The sequence below is a fragment of the Nicotiana tabacum genome, chromosome 18 (assembly GCF_000715075.1).
Source record: "Nicotiana tabacum cultivar K326 chromosome 18, ASM71507v2, whole genome shotgun sequence".
Classification (NCBI taxonomy): domain Eukaryota; kingdom Viridiplantae; phylum Streptophyta; class Magnoliopsida; order Solanales; family Solanaceae; genus Nicotiana; species Nicotiana tabacum.
In genome coordinates, this window is record NC_134097.1 from 132,874,691 (window position 1) to 132,901,372 (window position 26,682).

Consider the following 26,682-nt stretch of genomic DNA (forward strand, 5'->3'; position numbering starts at 1 on the left):
AGCAACTAAAGTATCCCTACCCATCTTCATTGCATGACGCCAATAGGTCTGGATGTCGACCTCCCTATGTGGCATAGTGTCAAATTCCTTAATGAAGTCACGAGAATCAGGAATGTAAGGGACTTCTTGCCGCCTCCCCAATTGACGCATCACTCTAGCAGGGGTATATGGTCTAGCACACCAAAGTCCGATCAGTACCAAGAAGTTTTGCACGCGAGACACTGCTAAGATCACGTCCAAATCATTCCATAGGTATGACCACAAAATCTTCTCTTCAGTCAAGGATCCTAAATAATCAACCCAATCCTGAACTCCGAGTGGTAAGGCAAACTTATCGAACATCATCCTATGCTCGATGCATTTCACTCGATCTATCAGACAACGGTCAATCACATCGTTCTCAAACATGGTGGCGGGATGTAAGTGTTCCATCATCTACAGCTGTAGCAACAAGTTGTTTCCCTCAAAGAACCTCCCACCTTCTCGAATCCTGGTCAAAGCACGATAGATCTCTGCCAAAATTGTCGGAACCATGGTGACCTTACCACTGTGTTTATCATGGAAGAGTGCAAAGGCTATTGACCCCAGATGCGTGCTAATATGTCTACCCTCCAAAGGAAATACCTGGAAACCCAACAATGCAATAGCGAAGACCATAGGACGCCTCTTCTTCCAAGAATCATATGATATGGAAAATTCATCTATGAAGGTCTCATACCTCGTAGGACGAGCAAACCTCTCGAATAAAAAGTCCAAAGGTACCCAATATTGATCTAGACATCCCATGTGAGTTTCTGAATCCATCCCTATGATCTTAAGGAACTTGGTGCTTGAATGAGCCCTTGTGTAAATTAAATCCTTATCTAGGTATGGCAGGCGGGTTACCCCGACTATCTCAGCTAAGGTGGGTGTCATCTCAAGATCCCCAAACTTGAATACCATTCCCTGTGGGTCCCAAAATGTCAACATTGCTTCTACAAGTTTGGGACGGGGAGTGATGTCCATCAAAGAAATAAGAGTCCCTAATTTACCTATCAAATCATGTTGCTCAAGTAATGTGAACATGTTCCACCATTTTACTAGCCTTCTAGGGACTTTGACCACCATTGATACTATAGCATTGGTGAGTAGATCCATACCTGAATGAGAAAAACATGGTTAATGACTCAAGACATTATGTGACACCACGACATTTCCTAGGGGACGGTTGGGCTATTTCTGCAAAATGGCCTAAGGGGCCAAAAGTGGCTAAAATGTAAACTCAAGAAAGGTGACCTAGAAGACATGGGAATACCTCACTAAAGCTTATATGAATTCTAAATCTTAATAATCATGGCCCAAAATTAATTTGCAGAAATGACTCGTTTTGCAAAAATGACCGATATGACCAGAAGTGGCTAAAGATGCAAACTTGAAAAGGACGGACCTTAAAATAATATGACACCTAGTTGTGGACTCAAGATCCTAATACATGGGTTATTGAACCACCTTGCGAAAATGACCCCAATTTGCAAGAATGGCTGATGTGGTCGAAAGTGGCTAGAAATGCAAGATATGGCTAAGACCCCGCAAAGCCAAGAACCTAAGACACTAGGAAGACCGGACCCTATGTGGATTGCCTACGTATTACGTCTCGAAAAACGAGAATCAGGTTCGCGTAGTTCGGGAAGATTGGACATGGGATAAAGCCTTCAAAAAATGCAACTAATTTGGAAAACCATTTGTTTTGTCTTTTGAGAAATGATGGAAAATGTAAAATATTTTTGGATTCTTTTTTATCTTTGTTTTTTGAATTTTTTTGGAAAATGATAAACGATGTAAAATCTATTTGGGATTTTCTTTTTCTCCCTTTTTTTTGAATTTATTTTTTTTGGAAAATAATAGAAAAGTGTAAAATCTTTTGGATTTTCTATTTTCAATTTTTTTGTCTTTTTCTGGAAAATAATGGAAAAGTGTAAAATCACCTACTTCATGTTATATTTCACCCTCAAATATCCTTGGTCCGCCAAATGACCATTTTACCCCTAAAGAGATGCAATATGTAGCACATAGGGATGATTAAATATCTTTTTGGGCCATGAGCCCATTTTGACATAATTTGGGTAGGCCTCCTACAACGGGACATGGTGCCTGGGACCGAAGCTGGCTAGGTTTGAATGATATGATGCATATAAGTATGACCTAAAGGCTGACCTACGATTGGGGTTCACTAGACAAGACAATTTGGGGCGGTACGTGGTCGATGGTGGCTGCTCTAGCTGTCCGCCCACTCCACGCTCTCACACCACCCCCCTAAAGACATGAGTGACTCACAAAAAGGTCGTGTACGCTCAAACGTTCTCCAGAAGACTTGTTGCAGAAAGAAGACTCATGGTTATGCAAATGATGACAATTTATAAGGCTGTAAACAAATAAACAACTAGCAAATAAAAATGATATAAACAAAATAAAAAGCAAGCGAAACACATAAAAACCTCAACTGAATATCCTAAAAACCAACAAGATCAAGTACTAGCTCGAACCTACTTGTCCCCAGCAGAGTCGCCAGAGATGTCACACCCTTTTTTTCATTCCAAACCTCACTAACCCTCTTAAAAATAATAAAAGGATTATGTGAAGCTCGAAAGGGTTTTTCAATTTTGAAAGTGACAAAAGATAGTGTTCAAAAGGAAATAACTCAGAGTCGCCACCTGACATTAGTTTCAGTGTGCCAGGTCACCGTTTTAAATATGATTTTCCTTTTAAAACACTTTTGACTCCAAAACTAAGTCTACACCAGAGATTCGGGTAAGGGGTTTCATTTGACTCGGGGATAAGGTGTTAGGCACTCCCCAAGTCCCGTAACTAGCACGGTTGCGTACTTGATCTAGTCAGCTTTTAAAAATATTCGAATTGAGGTAATAACACACAAAAAGAAAATAAACAATCAAAAGAGGCTCGAGGTCGTCCCCACCTAAATGAAAGAAAATTAAAAGAAGAAAAATTAAAGTTCTAAATTATCCTACGCTACTTCTTCTACGATGTTCGCCACGACCTCCAATTACATTCACTTTGGGGCATACCCCTGAAATAAAATATATACAAATCCCTCGGGGCATTCCCCGGATAAATTTAGCTATGGGAACGACCTCTTGCCTCGAAACTAACAAAATCCTAAGGCTTGCCTACCCGAGTGGGATCGACCTAAGCATGCTCCTAGCGGACAATATAATAAAAGTAAAAAAAATAAAACTAAAGAAATAAAAATTAATTTCATGCTCATTCCCTTTTAACTTTTTATTTTTATTAGACCGAGCCCGACACCCTAAGCATGGAGACAAATCAATTTCTAATGGGCTTCGGCCTTTCCCACTCCCACGACCAAGTTTCATCCATCCAAAATGTCCAAGCAAAGTATCAAGAATACAAGAATAATGAAAAAAAATGACGGATCAAAGCATGATAAGAGCCTTCTAAATTCTGGCTAACCATTTCGTTTTTCCTAACCTTTTGTTAGTATTAGATTTTTTTTTAAAAAAAACTCTCGTTAAGCCCAAACTTGAAAATGTTCCAAAGGTCCAACTTCCATAAAGAAATTAACTAGTCACAAAAAATGAGAAAACTGACTCCAAAGGTCACATGTTCACACATTGCAAACGCATACTTTCAGAGATCTTCAACAACTACACACACTTGCATGCTCAAACCATGAATTCCAATTTTACTAACTATAACTGTTAAATGTCAGAAGAAGTGATTGCTAGAAAACATTCTATAGCTTAATTCACATGGAGGCTTTAAGGAAATAAGAATTCTTTACAATGACTACTCAATTAAAAAAAACGGCCTTATTTACCACCAACATATGCAAATTTCCTAAGAATGAAAGTTAGAGTTCATAACTAGATCAATCTCCCATATAATCCAGTTAAAAAAAATTATCACTGCCACCACAACGACACACTTTCATATTTAATTTATTCATAAATGGCCGAGCAGCGAGCACCAAAACAAGTGCGATTCGTAGCCAAACCAGTTGAAACTCAATAATAGCATATCGCAAATCTTAGCCACAAAAACATAATTAACACGAATTCAAACTTTGGGTAAATGGAAAGAAATTTAACTCATCTTTTAAAATTTTCAAAGATGAGAATCATAAAAAAAAATTCAAAGTTCAGGTAAACAAACTCCAAGCTATCAAATACGAAATCAGTGATCACAAAATCAGATCGAACCGCAATCCGACATGTCTAAACCAAGCATATTCAAATCTTTAACATGTATAAACATAGGAGCAGAACGGAGCACAAGTAACGGAAGAAGATTGCATCTAAATAAAACTGAACGAAAAAGGGAGAAACAGAATAAACTTGTGCGGAAAATTGCCTTCAGTATAACAGTAGAAAAGTCAACAAATATACACTCCTTGGTTCTGAAATCCTACGAAAAATAGCAACGAAATCGAATGAACGAACTGCGATTAGGTCCACGACCAGACCTCGGACGACTAGCAGGAACTCGAATCGGCTCCAAACCTCAGTGTAATATGCAACTTCAACCATCTTCGGAAACAGAAATTGAAAGGAAGAAATTAAAATATTATGTGGTATTTTCTGATTTTTGAAACGGAAACAAAATTCGACAAACCTAAACTCAAACTATATATTTTTTCGTATTTTATTTTGGGAAATCAAACCAAACAAAAGAATCTCCCAAAACTAAAAGAACCCTAGAACCCTTTTTCCAATTTTCTGATTTTTCCTCGAAATCCTCTATTATAGGCACCCTAGAAGCTTCCTCTTCCTTCTTCTCCAAGAAATTCGATTTTTTCTCCAAAATCTGAAAATATTCCTAAAAATCCGAAAGCCTTTTTCGTGTAAACGGGTTTTAGGCAAATGGACGCTTAGGATCCAAAGATCTCGATCCTATGGCTCCCATTTAACTATCATCCATTTATGAATGGCTCGGATTCTTCAAAGAAATTGAGAAGAGCGCGTGAGATGAGAAGAAAACGCGTTAAAATCAGATGCTAATGATGAGGGGGGACCATGAGGGGACCATGTGAGTTAACTCGCTGGGTTGGTGAGTTTTTTCTGGAGAGTTTGGAGTGAGGGACGCGGTAGAGAAGTGTAAGAGAGGGGTGGGCGCTATTTGGGTTCCTTTAGGTTTAGGGTTTGTAAGAGATAAGGATTTTATGTGGGGTGTGGGGCATTAATCTTGACCTTAGGATTAGAAGGGTTGGATTGCTAGGATTTAAAATTAATAACGGGGCGGGGCGGGCGGACTGGGTGCGGGTCAGCAGGCTTTAGGAGTTGGGTTGTTGATTTGGGCTTCAAAAATGTGCGAAATTGGGTCAAAAATGACTACAAATTCAAATTAAATACCTATAAAAACTCTAAATTAATTTGATAAACTATTAGTACTAACAATAAAACTAGAAATTAAAGTTGGGACTATTTTTGGTATTTTCGAGGATTATATTAGGATTAAAATAGGTTAAAAGTAATATATCTTTCTAAAAATATCTAATACTGAATTAAATAAAAAGTGAAACTATTTTTGTATTTTTTTAATTTTATGTGCCTTAAAAATAGAACTAAAATTTGTAATAAAGTAAAATCCTATAGAAATAAAATCAAATAAATATCCTAAAAGTACTAGGACTATTAGAGGTGATTCTAATGCGTGGGTCAAAAATTACATGTCTACAGCTACTGGATTCACATCATAGGTCAGATCATCATCCAACTGAACCGTGCTGTAATCAAAGACATGAAACGGATCCCCAATATACTTCCGGAGCATAGAAACATGAAATACCGGATGCACACTCGACAAGCTAGGCGGCAAAGCAAGCTCATAAGCCACCTTCCCAATCCTCCGAAGCACCTCAAAAGGCCTAATGAACCGAGGACTCAATTTCCCTTTCTTCCCAAATCTCATAACACCCTTCATGGGTGAAACCTTCAACAGAACCTTCTTGCCAACCATGTAGGACACATCTAGAACCTTCCTATTAGCATAACTCTTTTGCCTTGACTGCGCTGTACGAAGCCTCTCCTGAATCACCTTCACCTTCTCCAAAGCATCCTGTACCAAATCAGCCCCCAATAGCCTAGCCTCACCGGGCTCGAACCAACCAACTGGAGATCTGCACCGCCTCTTATACAAAGCCTCATATGGAGCCATCTGAATACTCGACTGGTAGCTGTTGTTATAAGCAAACTCTGCAAGCGGTAGAAACTCATCCCATGATCCTCCTAAATCAATGACACAAGCATGCAACATGTCCTCCAATATCTGAATAGTGCGCTTGGACTGTCTGTCCGTCTGAGGATGAAAAGCTGTGCTCGGCTCAACCTGAGTACCCAACTCTCACTGCACGGCTCTCCAAAACTGCAAAGTAAACTGGGTACCTCTATCTGAAATAATGGAAACCGGAACACCATGCAAACGAACAATCTCCCGGATATAAATCCTTGCCAACCGCTCTGAAGAATAAGTAGTACACACCGGAATGAAGTGCGCAAACTTGGTCAGCTGATCTACAATCACCCAAATAGCATCAAACTTCTTCAAAGTCCGTGGAAGTCCAACAACAAATTCCATATTGATCCTCTCCCACTCCCACTCAGGAATAACCATCTGCTGAAGCAAACCACCCAGTCTTTGATGCTCATATTTCACCTGCTAACAATTGAGACACCGAGCTACAAATCTCACAATATCTTTCTTTATTCTTCTCCACCAATAGTGCTACCTCAAATCCTGATACATCTTCGCGGCATCCAGATGAATGGAATATCGCGAGCTATGGGCCTTCTCCAGAATCACCTCCCGAAGCCCATCCACATTGGGCACACAAATCCGGCCCTGCATTCTCAACATACCATCATCACCAATGGTCACATCTCTGGCATCATCATGCTGAACTCTGTCCCTAAGGACAAGCAAATGCGGATCATCATATTGGCGCTCTCTGATGCGATTATATAAGTAACACCGAGAAACCACACAAGCCAACACCCGACTGGGCTTCGAAATATCCAACCTCACGAACCGATTGGCCAAGGCCTAAACATCAACTGCAAGAGGTCTCTCCCCAACTGGAATATATGCCAAACTCCCCATACTCACTTCCTTTCAGCTCAAAGCATCGGCCACCACATTGGCCTTTTCCAAATGATACAATATGGTGATATCATAATCCTTAAGCAACTCCAACCATCTCCGCTACCTCAAATTAAGATCCTTTTGCTTGAACAAATGCTGAAGACTGCGATGATCAGTGAACACCTCACAAGATACGTCATACAAGTAATGCCTCCAAATCTTCAATGCATGAACTATGGAAGCTAATTCCAAATCATAAATGGGGTAGTTCTTCTCATGGGGTTTCAACTGACGAGATGCATAAGCAATGACTCTACTCTCTTATATCAACACATAACCAATCCCAACTCTCAAAGCATCACAATACACGGTATATGAACCTGAAGCTAATGGCAAAACCAACACTGGAGTTGTGGTCAAAGCTGTCTTGAGCTTCTGAAAGCACTCCTCACACTCGTCCGACCATACAAATGGAGTACCCTTTTGAGTCAACTTGGTCAAGTGCGATGCGATAGACGAGAATCCCTGAACAAACCGGCGATAATAGCCTGCCAAACCAAGAAAGTTGCGAATATCTATGGCTGAGGATGGTCTGGGCCAACTCTGAACCACCTCTATCTTCTTCGGATCAACCTGAATACCCTTGCTGGACACCACGTGCCCCAAGAAAGCCGTTGAACTGAGCCAAAACTCACACTTGGAGAATTTTGCATAAAGCTTCTCCTCCCTTAATCTCTGCAACACAACTTTTCAAATGCTCTGCGTGCTCCTCCTGACTACGCGAATACACCAGAATATCATCAATGAAGACTATGACAAAAGAATCGAGATAAGGTCGGAACATGCTGTTCATCAAATACATGAACACTGCTGGGGCATTGGTCAGCCCAAAAGACATCACCAAGAACTCGTAATGACCATATCGGGTCCTGAACGCCATCTTAAAATATCCGAATCCCTGATCTTCAACCGGTAATAACACGAACGGAGATCAATCTTGGAGAACACCCTCGCTCCTTGAAACTGGTCGAATAAATCATTAATGCGAGGCAAAGGATACTTGTTCTTAATTGTTACCTTGTTCAATTGCCTATAATCAATGCACATTATCATTGTGCCATCCTTCTTCTTCACAAACAGAACCGGTGCACCCCAAGGTAACACACTAGGCCAAATGAACCCCTTATCTAGGAGTTCCTGAAGCTGCTCCTTCAACTCCTTCAACTCCGATGGTGCCATACGATACAGCGGAATAGAAATGGGCTGAGTGCCCGGCACCAGGTCAATACCAAAATCAATATCCCTATCTGGTGGCATGCCCGGCAGGTCTGCAAAAAACACATTGGGAAAATCCCTTACAATTGGGACAAAATCAATACTGGGAGTCTCAGCTCCGACATCCCTCACAAATGCTAGATATGACAGACAACCCTTCCCAACTATACGCTGGGCCTTCAAGAAAGAGATCACTCTACTAGGAACATAATCAGTCACACCACGCCACTCGATCCGTGATACACCCGGCATAGTCAAAGTGACTGTCTTAGCATGATAGTCCAGAATAGCACGACACGGAGATAACCAGTACATGCCTAAAATAACATCAAAATCCACCATGCTCAATAGCAATAGATCCACTCGGGTCTCCAGACCCCCAATAGTCACCACACATGACTAGTACACACGGTCCACAACAACAGTATCGCCCACCAGGGTAGATACATGAACAAGTAAAGCAAGAAACTCACGGGGCGTACCCAAATAATGAGCAAAGTATGATGACACATAAGAAAAGGTGGAACCGGATCAAATAATACAGAGGCATCTCTGTGATAGGCTGAAACAATACATGTGATAACATCATCTGAAGCAATAGCATCGGGTCTGCCGGGGAGTGCATAGAAACGGGCCTGACCGCCCCCTGATCGACCTCCCCCTCTAGGGCGACCCCTGGCTGACTGACCCCCACCCCCAACTGGCTGAGCGGGTGGTGGTGAAGAAACTGGCGCTAAAGCCGAAGACTGACCCCTCTACTAGGATGAACTAGCAACACGACGAGGACACTACCTCTACATATTCCCAAACTCTCCACACTCAAAGCAACTCCCAGGTGCTGGAGAAGGGGACTGAAGGGAACCCTTTGCACCAGAGTGACTAGCAGATGTGCCCGACATAAAAGAACCCTAAGCTGATGGGGCACGAGATGAACTCTGAGCTGGAAGGACGCTGAGTGATGACTGGCCCTGTTGAGATCCATGATAACCATGACCTGAAGATGCCCCACGATAACCTGGGCGAGCCGACTGAGTAGACCTAAATGAACGGCCTCTACCATGCTAAAACTGGCCCCTCGAAGGAGCACCACTATAACTGCCAGATCCTCGAGGCCTCTTGGCCTCCCTCTTCTCTTGCTCCTAAAGGCAAACCAACTTAATCTCACGAGCGATATCAACCACCTCCTCAAATGTAGAACCCATTACTCTCTCTTTGGTCATAAGAATACGGAGATGATAATTAAGGCTCTCAACAAATCTCCTGATCCTCTTTTGGTCTGTCGGAACCATCCAGATGGCATGACGAGCCATCTCAGAAAACCTCAACTCATACTGTGACATAGTCATATCCCCTTATCGCAACCACTCAAACTATCGACGCAGCTCCTCTCTACGGGACTACGACACATACTTCTCTAGGAAGAGAATGGAGAACTTCTGCCAAGTAAGGGGCGCTGCACCAACAGTCCTACGCCTATCATACGCTTCCCACCAAGTGAAGGCAGCCCTAGAAAATTGAAAGGTGGTAAATTCCACACCACTAGTCTCAAGAATCCCTGCTGTACGAAGCATCTGCTGGCACTTATCCAAGAAACCTTAGGCATCCTCGCCCTCTACACCGCTGAATGTCGGAGGCTAGAGTTTACCAAACCTCTCAAGGCGATGCTGCTCATCATACGGCATAAGCGGTACCACAAACTTTTGAGCTGGTGCAACTGGCTAGGTTGGAGGTGCCTCCAGTGTTTGAAGTCCTTGCACTACCTGCTCGGGTGTGCGAGCAACGGGAGTCTGGGTACCTCCCCCAGCCTCTAAATAGCTGTGGCTGCAGTGGCTGAAACCGCCTGAGCCAAGCCAGTGCAAACTGATAAGATCTGTGCCAAGGCCTCCTGAAGACCCAGAATCACGATAGGCACAACTGGTGCCTGAACTGGTACGGCTGGAGCATCCATAGCTAGAGCCTGATCCTGAGCTGGGGCAGTTGATGGATCAATAGGTGCTGCCCTCGCTCCCCTGCCTCTACCACAACCACGTCCTCGGCCTCTTGTGGCCGCAGCTGGTGGCACTGGTGGTCGTCCACCTCGTCCGGTAGCTCGTGTCCTCACTATCTGTGAGAGAATAGAATAACAGAAGTTTAGTACTAGGACTAACAAGTTCGCACGACAAGAAATTCAAGAATATAAAGTTTTTCCTAAAGGTTCTGCAGCCTCTCAAGGATAAATACAGAAGTCTCCATACCGATCCGCGAGACTCTACTAAACCTGCTCATGACTCATGAGACCTATGTAACCTAGGCTCTGATACCAACTTGTCACGATCCTAACCCCGAACCCGATCGTGATGACGCCTCTCGTGAAGACAAGGCCATCCAGTTAAATCCAATTCATCTTTTAAAGAACTTAATTAACACAAATATAGTCTAAACATGGTTTAAATAATACTAAATAGTGGAAATATAGATAACAATACAGAAATCCAACCCGACACAGTCCTAACCGGGGTGTCACAAGTCATGAGCATCTATGAGTCATAATACAAGTCTGCTAGATCCAATAACTAGTACAAATGTTCGAAAGGAATAGAAATGACAAGATAATAGAGACACAGGACTGCAGACGTCAACAACTACCTCGTAATCCTGAAAGATGCCTGGAACTGGAGGAATCAGCACTCAGGAGCGGAACCAGCAATGCCTGAATCTGCACACATGGTGCAGGGAGTAATGTGAGTACTCCGACCCAGTGAGTAATAAATATAAGTAATGACTGAAAGTAAGAAATCACGTAAAACACAAGGCATTTCATACTGAAGTGGTAAAATTACTTAAAACAGTGAAAAGTCAAGTGAAGATCCCTTTTTCAACAAGTAAAACAAGTAATTAAGAGGTAAGTAATCAAATAGAAGTTTGCCCCCGGGCACAGTATCAACAAATCCGCCCCTTGGGCAATATCTCAGAATAGTACTAGCCCCTCGGGCTCAATCTCATAACAATACCAGCCCCTCGGGCTCAATCTCATATCATAATGGATACCCGCGCTTACTGGGGGTGTATAGACTCCGGGAGGGGTCCCTTACGGCCCAAGCGCAATATCAAGCCATCTCGTGGCATCAAATCTAGACCCTCGGCCTCATATCAATCAAGCCACCTCATGGCGTATATATGTATCTCAGGCCCTCGGCCTCATATCAGTTCCAATGTATCCTCACAACTAGGCCATCGGCCTTACTCAGTCCAAAAATCATCACAAGCCCCTCGAGCAATAGTAAAACAGTATTTCTCAGCCCAAAACATCATTTAAAATATTATTTAAGTCTAAAAACTGAGTAAAAATGGTTGAGTAGTAAAACAGTGGAAAATAACGGGACTGAGTTCAAGTAATAATTCAAAATAGTGAGGAAATGGTAATAAAAATCTCTGAAGGGTTCAAATAGTTGGCACGAAGCCCAAATATGGCAATTAGCCCAAAGCATGATGATAACAAATTAGTTTCAGTCAAATACGTGGTAAAATCATCAATCAGGATGGACCAAGTCACAATCCCCAATAGTATACGACCACACGATCGTCATCAAGTGTGTGTCTCACCTCAATATAGCACTACGATGTACAATCCGGGGTTTCAAACCCTGAGAGCATCATTTACAATCATTACTCACCTCGAATCGACTAAAACTCTAGCTCGCGACGCCTTTGCCCCTCGAATCTACCTTCACGCGCGTCGAATCTATCCAAAATCAGAACGAATACGTCCCAATATGCTAAGGGAACAAAGCCCAAGCGAAAACAATTGAAAAATACTAAAAATCCCAAAATTAGCAAAACCCGAGCCTCCGAGCCCACCTCTTGAAACTCAAAATTTTTTACATCAACGGGTTCCTTATCTCCCCACGAGTTCGTACATATCAAAATTTCTCAAATCCGACCCCAAATGGTCCTCCAAATCCCCAATAAGAATTTCAAAATTCCAAGCCCTAGTTCTTCCATTTTTAGCTTAAATTCCATGATTTTCTTGGTGGATTTCACAATATAATCGAGTTTTAGGTCCGAAATTCTTACCTCCGATTGTTTCCCCTCTTAGAGCGTTTTTGAAGATTCTAGCAATTTCTTGTTAGTTCAACTATAGTAGTGGTTGTGCCTTCCACCAAATGCATATTTGTTTCCCTTTCTCGTTCCGCAATGAGTTTTGGAGCAGATGGTCAAATCTTTTTGAAGCTATTTAGATGAATGAGCAGCAAACCACTTAATTCCTTGACCTTTAATGAGGAATCAAACAAATAAGATCCTTGGGGAAACCATCCGAATTCCCATCTTCACTTTACTATAATGGAGAGAGCATCTGTGTGTCCTTTTGCTGCCATACATAGCCATCATGACTTGTTTCACAATAGTGGGGGGCCCACTAACTTTTATAAATATACTTCTCTTGTGCACTTCTCAAAATGCAGCCCAAAATCTCACTTTAAGACTTTTAAATGTGGTTGTCCACTTACCACTATATTAATCAATATTCTGGACAGTTTCAGTCACCTATGCAAGGTCTAGTTTGACCATTCAACTCTCCTTTATTAGACATGTGGTAATACATAGTTTTAAAGTCTTTATTGCAGCTACTATAGATAATATAATGAAAGCCCTCATTGCACTTCCCATAATTAGCCATGAACTAATTTACAAGACCTCAATTAACAGCTCCCTAAACTGTAGCGTATAGATAGCTTCTTATCTCTTCAATTTGTCGTCTAAAACTTTTTTTTTCCTGAAGCGCCAAATATCAACTTCGCCAATTCAAGCCTAAATCTTCTCTACAACTCCAAAACCCATTCCGATCGCGCTCCTGAGTCACAAATCACCTTCCAAAGCTAACCGAACCATCGGAACTCACATCTGAGTCCTCTAACACATAAGTCAACATCCGGTTGACTTTTCTAATTTAAGCCTTCTTAAAAGAGACTAACTGTCTCATTTCTTATCAAATCCTCTCCGAACCCAAACTAATCAACTCGATCGCATAAAATACGGATAACGAAGCGTAAAGAAGCTGAAATGGGGGAAAATAGAGTGGTAACTCATGAGACGACTGGTCGGGTCATCACATTCTCAGCACTGATCATTGTTTGACAATAAAAATTAGATAATTGAGAACTTTGAAAGAAACTGACAATACTTGTCTTGGATGATGTAAAGGCTCATAAAGAGGTTTATATATAAAAGAGGCTGGAGATAGACTTTGAGTTGCAGATAAAGATTTTGCAGCTAATCACCAGACAAAGCATTGTGGTAATGCATGTTGGTAATGTTGATTTGGGGACTTTTAGAGTGTGGATATTGTTTGAAGCATAGATGATGATAGGTTTTTTTCTTGTTTTCTCTTTGGTAGACAAAAAACCATTAGTTAATTATACATGAGAGCCTCACCCTTTCCAGCACATGGTTTTTCCTTTCACCAGCAAAACATAATTTACCACTGAGAAGTCATAACTATTGACACTGTTCAAAGGTCCTACATATGAGTTGATATCATAATTCATAATTAATATGTCTATTCTATTGTTATCACTCAAAACAAAGAAAGGAAGAAACTTATCGTCTTTCGAACATTCCAAACTAGCATCATTCACAAATTTTAGGTCTCATATCAACATGACCAACAAGCATCAGCACATGGCTTTGCATTGGGTGGTCAGTGGCAAAAACTTCAGCTCCAACTCAACTCCTGTTTCCAGCCTCTTATATAAACGAGAGTACTGAACATTTTCATCATCAACCACAAGCAATATCTATTCAGCTCTCAAAGGTCTCTAAAAACCTACTTTACTTCTTGTTTCCAATCTTCCAGAGAAAAGAACAATACTAAGTGCTAAGAAACTCATCCAAATGGCCAGGAAATGGCAGAAGTTTGCAGCCATGCAGAGGAAAAGGATTTCACTTTCAAGAAATGGCAATGTTGCAGATAGTTGTAGTACATCTTCATCTTTTACATCCGGTAAAGGCCAATTTGTAGTTTATACAACTGATCAAAGGCACTTTATGATTCCATTGGCTTATCTGGAGCATGAGGTCATTTTGCAACTTTTAAACATGTCTGAGGAAGAGTTCGGGCTGTCAAGTGGCGGCCCTATTACATTACCATGTGATTCCTCTTTCATGGACTACATTTCACTAATCAAGAAAGGTGCAGCTGCTGGAGATTTTCGTAAAGCATTGCTCCTCTCAATTAATTCATGTTGTTGTTCAACTTCTTTGCATCAAGAATGGGGAAACCAGCAGCTCCTTGTTTATTAGTCAATGATAAACAATTTTCAATCAAAACTTAGTAAATGATAGATAAAAACAGATTGTATAGTGTAGGCAATTGAAATTGTGTATTACAGATGGAATACAACTTTATATGAATTTTGACTTGAATCCTGATTAGTACCTTCCAATTTTCAATTTGGTGATTGAAAACTTCTAGATTAATCTCATCTTGGGCTGTCACTATCCGAGTAGTCAATGAAAACTTACAGATAAATGAATTATGCCCAGGCAAGTCTTAATGACACGAAAATTAACTCTAAAGAGTTCAAATGCAGTAAAATCATCATGTTTACCCCTTCCATGGCATTAAATCTCATACTTAATCAATCTAGAATTTAAAAAAAAGGGCTGCAGATTACAAGAATGTAATCATTTGGAATGTAACAACAAATCTGTAGCATACTTACCTCTTCACCACTTGGATTCAAATTTCTACTAATAGGTCATTCATATTCAAATATATAGTGGTGAATATCGTCGGACATTATCTTTTGGACACAGATATTCCTGAGTCTAGTTAGTGACTGCTTCTTTGTTGTTAAGAATATCTATTAATCTTACTAGTTCTCTTCACCCTATAAACCAAAGCCAGCTCTTCAAATATCAAGACATTGCATGTGCAATTCTAGTTAGCTCCGTAATCTGATGTAAGTAAGCAATAATATCTGGATCCATTGTTAGAGAAACCACCAGGAAAGTTTCATGAGCCTTAATGCTGGTCGCAGACTGATGATTTGACTTGACAAATACAAAAAATACCAAAGTTCTGTTTTAAATCCCTTACAGGTTGTGCACTTAGCATATCCAGCTTTTGGCTTTCACAATTAAATGAATAATGAATAAGGTTATGTTAAAAGCTGCATTAAGCCGTTTTTACAGTCATATGGATAAGTTTCATCTCATTACTGTTGATGAAAGCTTATATTGATCATGAAAATCAAACAGTTGCTTTTGAATTATCATTCAGTTACCCAACAGCTGGCTGGCACTGGAATCAATAAGTCCGAAGAGACCTATCTACATGACCAAGCAGGCAGCAACGCATGGTCTTGCCTTTCATCAACAAAACATAATCTGCCACCGAAAAATCAAATCTTTAATTAAAGGTCTCACAAACTATTGGCACTTGTGGAAAGTCCTACATATGACTTCCACATTCTGTTGTCGACGAATGTGAAGAGATGAAGAAACGGATCATCTTATATATATTTCAAATTTAAGGCCCCATATAACTTGGCCAACAAGCATCAGCACATGACTTTGCCTTTGGTAGTTAGTGACAAAAATTTTAACTCCAACTCAATCTCTGTCTCCAGCCTCTTATATAAATATTCCACCTTCCATGAACCTATTCAGCTATCAAAGGCCTCTAGATATTTACTTTACTTTCTTGCTTTCAGTCTTCGGAGAAAAGAACAATGCTCAACGTTAAGAAACTCATCAAGATGGCCAGGAAATGGCAGAAGTTTGCGGCTATGCAGAGGAGGAGGATTTCACTTCCAAGAAATGTCAATGCTGCAAACAGTTATAGTACATCTTCATCTTTTACAGCCGGAAAAGGCCAGTTTGTTGTTTGCAAGTGATCAATGACGCTTTGTGATTCCATTGGCTTATCTGGAAAATGAGGTCATTTTGCAACTTCTAAACACGTCTGAAGAAGAGTTGGGGTTGACAAGTGGCGGCCCTATTACATTACCATGTGATTTAGTCATCATGGACTACATCATTTCACTAATCAAGAAAGGTGCAGCTGCTGGAGATCTTCACAAAGTATTGCTCCTCTCAGTTACTTCATGTTGTTGTTCAACTTCTTCTTTACACCAAGAATGGGGAAACCGGCAGCTTCTTGTTTATTGATTCATTATCATTAAGTTTTGTAAATGACATCTCAAAATAGATTGTATAGCAATTGAAAAATAGGCATTTAAAGAAGTGTATTACAGTTGGATAGAGCTTTATAAAAAATTTAACCTGATTTATTGATCTCAATTTTTCAATTTGATGATTTAGAACTTATAGATAAAATTTGCTTGTATGACCTTTTTAGTGCTATATGCACGGTTAAGTGACTATTCTGTTATAAACGAAAGAAACATGACTTTAATAGGTAATTTCGAATAGTTGAGTGACCATTTGCTAATGGACTCGAAGATCAAAGCGACATATATACAGCAAAATCCCTTCAGCTGTTTGTCTAATGCTAATGCATATGATGATCATAACTAATATTTAAATCAAGAAGTAAATAATAGAAGAATTGCACTAGTGTTGGTCCAAGAATGTTTCTTATACTATTAGTACAGATTAGCTATGAGCCTTTCACAATTCTTCTGTTTGTATGACTACTTAATTTCAATCAAAATAGATGAAAAACTGGCTAATAGTTTTAAACAATAAATTCCTAGTTCAAGCTGGCAAAATGTAAAGGCTGCTAATTTAATCACTTTAAGGTGTCCTTTGTCTAATTAACTTGCAGAGAATTAACTACTATGGTTAAAACTAACTTATATGGATAACTTCCATCCAAAGCAGTAGTGGTAATCTTGCTGGAACTTGTTAACATATTTATTCTCTCTTCATTAAACTCTACCTCATTCGGAGAGTAATTTGCATCGAGATATAACTCTCTTGCTCTTTGACATAATACTCCTCATTTTTTGAAAGTTCAAAAAAGATAACTTAATGTTACTATAGCATATACCACTGAACTTTTCTTAAACTTATATATATTCAATATATTATAACATATTATTATATATTTTAATTATACTAGTCTTAGAGTACGCGCTTTGCACGTATACCCTTATATAGTTTCAAAAACTTACATAAATATTAATATTAAACAATGTGTTTAAGTTTTTTATTTAATAAAAAGATATATAAAATAGTATAAGTTTTTGAAAATAGTAATATTGATATCTATTTAGCTAGCTCAATAAAAGAAGAAATCATGCCCCACAGAACTCCTGATATGGCTGTGAATATCTTATGAATTTGTTGTTATTTTTGCCACTTAATACAAAAAACAAACAAGTAATACAAACATACTTTAATCACAAATCTTCAAAGATTTTTCAAAATAATAAAATTAAAAAAATTGAATATTTTGGTCTATGGAGATTTGCGAATGAAGAGGTTGACCCTTTAGCTTCTAGAAAAAGATTGGCAAGTGATATTATAATGTCTATGAATAATTAATGTTGAATTAATATTTATAACAAATAATTTAATATATTAAAAAATTATATGAAGTTGCCACTGGTCAGAATGAATGCAGAAAAAAAGAAAAATAACTAATGACATCTCATATAAAATACAAACTTATTGCTATAAGTTTGCATTTAGAATATATTTGTTGTCTACTAATTCATCCTTATTGCTATAATCTTGTATGTTTCCAATTTGAAGCTTAATATTATACAATAATCGATTTTTTCGTATCCCCCTGATAATAGGTGAATTTAACTATATTCAGGCCCTAAATAACTGCCTTCTTGCATAGTTTTAATAATAAAAGTGATAACAAAATGCTCTTATTAGTGCTTTTCATGATTTGCAGGTTATATATGACTAGGGAAGGCTGGGGAGCACTTTTGGAGTCAAAAAAATGAAGAAAGAGAGGACAACCGTGAAATGTCCCAAGTGAACCACGCAAAAACAGGCTGAAGAATCAGAAAAATGACTCTGCCGCGGTTCCACCGCGACCGCGGTAGAACCGTGGTGAAGGATGCTCGCGGACAGAAGGAGATTCAGAGGAGCTGTTTGGCCGCGGTTCCACCGCGACCGCGGCAGAACCGCGGCAGGCGCGAGAAAAGTGCAGGGACTAAAGTGCAAACACGGGATTTTTTGCCCTAAAACCTATTTTAAACACTAGACTTCGCCCAAGAGAGGCATGTATTGATTTTTAGGGTATCTTGGCAAGAAAAACAATTGTGAGAGATCACCCAAAACATCTTTCTTCTTTTCTTTGATTTTGATTGCTAGTTTATGATGGATCTTATCTTAGTTTGTTTACCCATAGTTATGAGTAGCTAAATCTTTTGTCTAAGGTTTTGATGGAACCTATTGGGGGATGAACTTCTTGTTTATGTGAATACAAATTGCTAGTTTCAATCTTTATTTATTCAACTATGTTCTTGTTGTAGTTAATTGACAGGATCCTCAATTAGCTGTGCCTATTTAGTGTGCATAACTCGGGTTATTGTTGAATAACACCACTCCTAAAGTATAAGAGGAATTTATAACTGCGAGTTTAAAGGCGGGATTAGGGATAACGAAGCCTTGGGTGCAATCTTAAGTGAATTGTGTTAATTAAAGCTAGCTAGTGTATCTCGGGAGAGTGCAATAGTATATTACTGTGATTACTGGGGAGAGATTTATGGTAAGACGAGCGTTCATGATTGATAGAGAAGTGTTGGTACATTTGTATGAAGCATAAACAGAAGGGATTCCATCAATAGGGGAAATCTTTACCTTAGCTTTATCTCATCATTGTTTACAACCTTAGCGTTTTAGTTTACAGCTTGTTTAATTTACTTGCAATCTTAATTACTAAAGAAACCATCAACTTGTGATTCAAACATTTGGGAAGCTGGTTCTGAAGAGTTTAGTGGGTCTAAAGATTGTGATTGATAGGTTAACTCTCTGTGGGATTCGACTCCGAACTTGTAAACCGGATTATATTTGCAACGACCGCATTGTCCTTTTTATAAGACATAGTTGGGCGTGATCAAATTTTGGCGCCGTTGCCGGGGAGTTAACGGAATTATCAATTACCATTGATAAAAATACAAAAAAATTCTTAGTGTAGCCAGTTTCTCTACACCCAATTTTTGATTGAAACTTTTGACGGTTGTTGACTTGGTTGCACAGGTGTATGCCTAGAATCTCTACCAGGACTGGAGAACTACTTGAAGGACTCTCAGACCCTTGCGAAAATATTCAGGGCATTGAACCGTGCCAACAGAAGACTTCAACCACCTCAACAAACAGACAAATTCGAAACTAACATGGGAGACGCAATCGACCCCAATGGAAACGGCAGGCATGAGCAAGTCAACTTGAATGTCAAAGAAGTAGCACCTCTAGTGCCCGAGGGTGCACTGTATGACTGGGCACAACCCACATCTGACAATTTGGCTACTGCCATAGTTGTGCCCGCAATACAAGCTGAGTCATTCCAGATCACAAATAACATACTGCACTTGTTGCAAAACAAGGGACTCTTCCCTGGGACACAACTTGAAGATCCTCAGCAACACCTGAAGAACTTCCTGTCAATCTGCAAGACCCAGAGGCAGCCCAATGTCACTCCAGAGGCTATCAGGCTATTATTGTTCCCATTCTCGGTGACAGGAGCTGCACAGGTTTGGCTAAACTCACTCCCCATAAATTCTATAGCAACGTGGGATGAGTTAGTCAAGCAGTTTCATAACAAGTTTCATCCACCCAACAAAACTGCCCAACAAATTGATGAGATCGTGAGCTTCAAGCAGAAACCAATGGAGACACTGCATGAAACATGGAGCAGGTTCAAAGGAATGTTGGTTATGTGTCCACATCATGGTATTCCAGAACAGATGTTGGGACAACGATTTTATATGGGACTATCAGATGGGTTGAAAAATATTGTGGATGCCTCAGCTGGTGGGGCATTCCTGAGCAAGACATGGAGTGAAGGTCAGAGTTTACTAGATAAAATAGCACAGAATTCGGGATGGACATCCAGGAATGCACCCATCACTCCAGTGGTGCACTCAGTGCCTCTTGATACTTCAAACACTATGGCTGAAAATATGGCGACTCTCCTGACACAAATGAGCATCCTCACCAAAAAGGTGGAGGAATCAGGACAGAAGCAGCAGGTACACATAGTAGATACTACCAATGGGGGCATGTGCACATCTTGCATTAGTCAGCCAATTGGTAATCCTTGGAATACAGAGCTTGATCATCATCATCAGCACCCTGAAGATATGAACTATGTTGCTAACTATGGGGGTCAGAGACAGGGAAATCAGAACTGGGGTCAGCAGACTCAGCAACAGTACATACCACCTCAGCCACAATATAACGCCGGAAACATGGGAGGTATGAGACCCCCCAACAACATGGCACCGTATCCTAGACCACAGGGGTACAACAACCAGCATCAGGGGTAACAACCTCCTCAGCAGCAGCATGGTGGAAGATAGGACGATGGGTTTGCTAGACTGGAAGCAATGATGCAGCAGGTTATTGGGTCCACTGCGAAGATAAATGAGAGAGTAGATGCACATGACGCAGCTATCAAAAATATTGAAGTGCAAGTGGGCCAAATTTCAATGTCTCTGAACAATCGTCCTCAAGGGATGCTACCTGCAGATACCCAAATCAATCCTAAAGATCAGGGCCCGAAGCAGCTGATGGCGGTGAGTCTCCGTAACGGCAGGGATCTCGACGAAGAGCAAGAGAGAGCTCGTGACAATATACAGGCTGAGACACTCATTCAGGTACCCATTGAGCTGGATGAATCCACAAGGTTGACAGATGTGACAGTCCAGCCTGCTCAGGAAGAAAAGAATACTCTGCAGGAGACCGAGAAAGTTGCTGAAGCGGTTGAAGAGCCGGTAGTGGAGATAGTAGCCGAGGAAGAAAAGTCCCAAGTGATTGGGAAGAAAAGACCTCCTCCACCATTTCCACAGAGGTTAGCCAAGCATCAAAAGAATGAGTAGTACAAAAAGTTCTTTGAGATGCTCAAGCAAATTCAGGTAAATATTCCATTGATTGAAGTCTTAAAGGATATGCCTGGATACGCAAAAATGATGAAAGACTTAATGTCCCGGAAATTTGATTTCCAATACTTGGCTACGGTGACACTTACTCAGACGTGCAGTGCAGTGGTAACTAGACCTGTTGCTGAAAAGCTCTCTGATCCAGGGAGTTTTACTATTCCATGTACAATTGGAAACTTTGCTTTTACGAAAGCACTCTGTGATTTAGGGGCCAGCATTAATCTTATGCCCCTGGTCATTTACAAGAGGTTGGGCATTGGGAGAGCTAGACTCACCTCTATGTTGCTGCAGCTGGCTGACAGGACTGTGAAGCGTCCATTTGGGATCCTGGATGATGTACTTATTCAGGTGGGGAAATTCGTGTTCTCTGCAGATTTTGTAATATTGGATTGCAAGGTGGATGAAGAAATTCCTATAATCTTAGGAAGACCTTTCTTGGCCACAGGGAGAGCTCTTATTGATTGTGAGACCGGGGAGCTTAAGATGAGGCTCAATGACGAAGAGATCATATTCAATGTGCAGAAATATATGAGGCACCCAAGTGAGTTCGCAAATTGCTCTCTTATTGATGTCGTGGATGTAATCGTACAGTGTGATGATGAAGTGTTGACGATTGAGGATCCCCTCGCTGCATGTTTGACGAATTTGGAGGAAGTGAACGGTGAGGACTTGGCAGAATGGGTGTTGGCATTGGAAGGTCGAGGGTTTTGGGATAGAGAACTAGAGTTCGATCCTCTACACTTAGGAAAGAGAGAAACTCCTCCAGCTAAGCCATCCATTGAAGAACCACCGAAGCTGGAACTAAAGCCACTACCAACCCACCTCAGGTATGAATTTCTGGGACCCGACTCCACTCTACCTGTTATTATCTCATCTGGTTTGTTAGATGTACAGGTCCAACAGCTTCTACAGGTATTGAAGGAGTGCAAATCTGCCATTGAGTGGACTATGGCAGACATCAAGGGGATCAACCCCGCTTAATGCATGCATAAAATTCTGCTGGAAGAAGGGCACAAACCTTCCATGGAACATTAGAGGAGGCTGAATCTAAATATGAAGGAAGTGGTGAAGAAGGAGGTGATAAAGTGGTTAGATGCGGGAATTATTTTCCCAATCTCTGACAGCAACTAGGTGAGCCCAGTTCAATGTGTGCCTAATAAGGGTGGCATGACGGTTGTGAAGAATGACAACAATGAACTAATCTCAACGAGAGCCGTCACAAGCTGGAGAATTTGCATGGATTATCAAAAGTTGAATCTAGCCACCCGGAAAGACCACTTCCCACTTCCCTTCATTGATCAAATGCTGGATAGATTGGAAGGGAGGTCACACTTTTGTTTTCTGGATGGGTACTCAGGGTACAATCAGATTTCCATTGCACCTGAGGACTGAGAGAAGACCTCCTTCACATGCCCTTATGGCATTTATGCCTTTAGGAAGATGTCCTTTGGCCTATGCAATGCACCTGCCACATTCCAACGGTGCATGATGGCCATATTCACTGACATGGTTGAGGATATAATGGAGGTGTTCATGGATGACTTCTCAGTGGTGGGGAGTTCATTTGATGAGTGCCTGGTGAATTTGACGCGTGTGCTGAAATGGTGCATCGAGACTAATCTGGTGCTGAACTGGGAGAAGTGCCATTTCATGGTACAAGAAGGCATAGTCTTGGGGTACCGGGTGTCTAGCAAGGGAATAGCGGTAGATCGAGCAAAGGTTGATGTAATAGCAAAGCTGCCTCCACCAACTTCGGTCAAAGCAATCAGAAGTTTTCTTGGACATGCCGGTTTCTACCGGCGGTTCATAAAAGACTTTTCCAAAATCACCAACCCTCTTTGTAAGTTATTAGAGAAAGATCACCCGTTTGTGTTTTTTGATGATTGTAGGGTAGCGTTTGAGGAGTTGAAGCAGAAGCTGGTCACAACACCCATCATTGTTGCCCCCAACTGGAAGCAACCGTTCGAACCAATGTGTGACGCTAGTGACTACGCAGTGGGGGCATTGCTGGGCCAGCGGAAGGACAAATTGATGCACCCAATCTACTATGCCAGTCGAACGCTGAGTGGAGCTCAATTGAACTATACGGTGACTGAAAAGGAGATGCTAGCTGTGGTGTTCGCATTCGACAAGTTCTGGCCCTACCTGATAGGATCAAAGGTAATTGTATACACTGACCATGCTGCTCTCAGGTACGTAATAGAAAAGAAAGACTCTAAGCCATGCCTGATTCGTTGGGTGTTGCTACTGCAAGAGTTCGATCTTGAAATACGTGACCGCAAAGGCACTGAGAATCAAGTCGTTGATCACCTATCACGACTTGAGGGAGCTGAAAATGCAATTGAAGTTAAGGAAATTCTGGAAACTTTTCCAGATGAGCAACTGCTCGCCATCACTCATCAGGAAGCGCCATGGTATGCGGACTTGGCTAATTACCTGGCCAGTGGTATAGTTCCTCACGACCTTTCATCGGTCCAGAGGAAGCGATTTTTTCGTGAAAGCCGCTTGTACTATTGGGATGAGTCGTATCTCTTTAGAATATGCCTGGATAACATGATCCGGAGATGCGCCTCCGAGATAGAACAATCTTCTATTTTGCAGGCTTGTCATGCATCGGCTTATGGTGGACACTTTGGAGGGATCAGGACAGCAGCAAAGGTGCTAGAGGCCGGATTTTTCTGGTCGACTGTGTTTAAAGATGCCCACTCATGGGTGAAGGGTTGTAATGAATGTCAACGCACCGGGAACATTTCCCGGCGCCACGAGATGCCCATGAACCCAATTCAGGAGATAGAAGTGTTCGACGTCTGGGGGATTGATTTCATGGGTCCCTTCGTCAGCTCTTATGGTAATAAGTACATCCTTGTTGCCGTAGACTATATGTCCAAGTGGGTGGAAGCTGTAGCATTGCCCACCAACGATGCGAAAGTGGTGGTGGGGTTTCTAAAGAAGAACATATTCACCCGCTTCGGGACACCACGAGCGATTATCAGCGACGGAGGCACTCACTTCTGCAATAGAGCCTTCGAGAAGTTGCTTACAAAATACGATATGCGCCACAAGGTGGCTACTCCTTACCACCCGCAGACTAGTGGATAGGTTGAGGTATCCAACAGGGAAATCAAGAGTGTGTTAACGAAAACTGTGAACGCTATGAGAACTGATTGGGCGAGGAAGTTAGATGATGCACTTTGGGCCTACAGGACAGCTTTCAAGACACCAATTGGTATGTCACCATACAAGTTAGTGTTTGGGAAGGCCTGTCACCTACCTGTAGAACTTGAGCATAGAGCGTGGTGGGCACTGAAACAACTAAATTTAGACATGGAAGCTGCGGGCACGTCAAGGGTCACAAAACTGCATGAGCTTGAGGAGTTCCGGTATCTTGCTTTTGAGAGCACAAGGCTGTACAAAGAGAGAATAAAGAGGCTAAATGATCAGAACATCGTTGAGCGGAACATCAAACCTGGGAACATGGTATTGCTATACAACTCAAGACTGAGGTTGTTCCCGGGTAAGCTGAAGTCATGATGGTCTGGACCATTTCGAGTAGTTGAAGTTTCCCGTCAGGAGCAGTTGAAGTTGCCACTGAGAATGACTCTCGTACATTTAGAGTCAATGGTCAGAGATTGAAGTTGTATGTGGGTATGAGCGAGCCCAAGGAAGGGTCTCAACTGCAGTTGACTGAACCGGGGAGGTCGAGCGAGCTTTAACTGCATTCATCTGGGTCGTGCCGCGACGTTAAATCAGGTGCTGCATGGGAGGCAACCCATGAAATTGTTGTAAGTGTAACTCTCCCTAAAAAAATAAAATAAAAAGAAATGTCAGAATCAGAGACGCGGTCAGACCGCGGTTCCACTGCGACCGCGGTCAAACCGCGGTACTGACCCTTCTCTGAACCCAGGCATTTCAGTTACACCACGATCGCAGTACAACCGCGGTCAGGGAGACCCTCTGAACTTGGTGTACCGCGGTCCTACCACGACCGCGGCAGACGCAGACGGGGTCCAGGTAAGTTTTTCATTTTAAATTTTTTCTCTTTTCACCTTTTACCCAAAATGCCCCCCACCTACCACTATAACCCCCCAATTCGCCCAGCTTCAGCAAAACACCCCCCACTCCCTTCTATCTAATTCCTCTCCCACTTCTCTCTATCTTCTCTCTTCTCTTCTCACCTTCACATCACTCCATTATCATCCTCCCCTACTATCCACCTTCTTCATCCGCTTTCCCTCAACCAAACAAGTAAGTTGCTCTTTCTCTCTCTCTCTATTTCATCTTCTAACTTAGTATAATTTAGCATAATTGTATTTAGTTTAACCCTAGGTAGGGTTAGTATAACTTTTGTCAATTTTTGCTTTCTTTCATGGTTTTTATTATTGTATGGTACTGTTTGGTGTCATAGTATGTGGGCCTTCATGGTGTTTATGATGTTTCAGCCTAGAAATCATTTTTTTTGGGGTGTAGTTGTATTATGCACCATGTGGGTCGAAATATTGGAGTTTTTGTGATATTATGGGGCGGGTTATACCCACTCCTAATTAGGGGGTGTTATACTTGGTGATTGGGGGTGTTGTCACTGTTTGATAATATGTGCAGGAGTAGTGTGGGGTGGTGTAGGCCGAATGTTGTACGTAGTTCTGTTGTGAGGCCTCTGTGGAGATTGTAACCTTCCCTACCTTGCTTGTGTGGCTAGTCTGCCAAGAAGAACTCAATGGGGATGGTGTTTTGGTGCCATCGGGTGGCGAAGTCTGAGTACCCATCTGACGGACACTAATTAGGATGAATTTGATGGTTATGAATTTTCCTGACTCATTGCAGGTATTATGGCCCATAAAAAGCAAAAGAGAGGGGCGGGCACATCCCAACAACCGACATATGATGAGTCCAGGTTTGAATCGAAACGAGCATAGGACGATTTTAATGCCAAGGCTGGTAAGAACTTCATTCATGAGTTGCAAATTGACTGGACAGACCTCCGCGTGGAACATGAGGAAATGTATGAAGAAATTCGAAGGCGAGAAATGAAATTCCTCTTTGATGACCCCGGCCCAGTGAACTGGATGATGGTTAGGGAGTTCTACGCGAACTACCCAACACATATGCTGCGGGAGGTGACTATGCGAGGCACAGGGGTAGATGTCTCAATTGAAACTATCCGCTAGGTATTGAGGCTACCCCGGTTCACGGGCGATATTGACTACTACCACGACAGACCAGGTGTCACGTGGGAATTTATGACTGA

General features: G+C 41.4%; 1 protein-coding gene and 1 pseudogene across 1 annotated transcript; both read left to right on the forward strand.

Annotated features, from left to right (window-relative positions):
* Positions 1-1,154: 1,154 nt before the first annotated feature.
* LOC142172707 (auxin-responsive protein SAUR64-like) lies at positions 1,155-14,772 on the forward strand (annotated as a pseudogene).
* A 6,623-nt stretch (positions 14,773-21,395) lies between these two features.
* LOC142172708 (uncharacterized) lies at positions 21,396-22,418 on the forward strand. The gene has a single exon (XM_075236379.1). It carries the CDS (start codon positions 21,396-21,398, stop codon positions 22,416-22,418), a length of 1,023 nt encoding a protein of 340 aa, XP_075092480.1.
* Positions 22,419-26,682: the final 4,264 nt, after the last annotated feature.

Excerpts from the sequence above, each read along its gene's own strand:
- LOC142172708 (XM_075236379.1), top strand. The coding sequence starts at position 21,396 with ATGCTCAAGCAAATTCAGGTAAATATTCCATTGATTGAAGTCTTAAAG.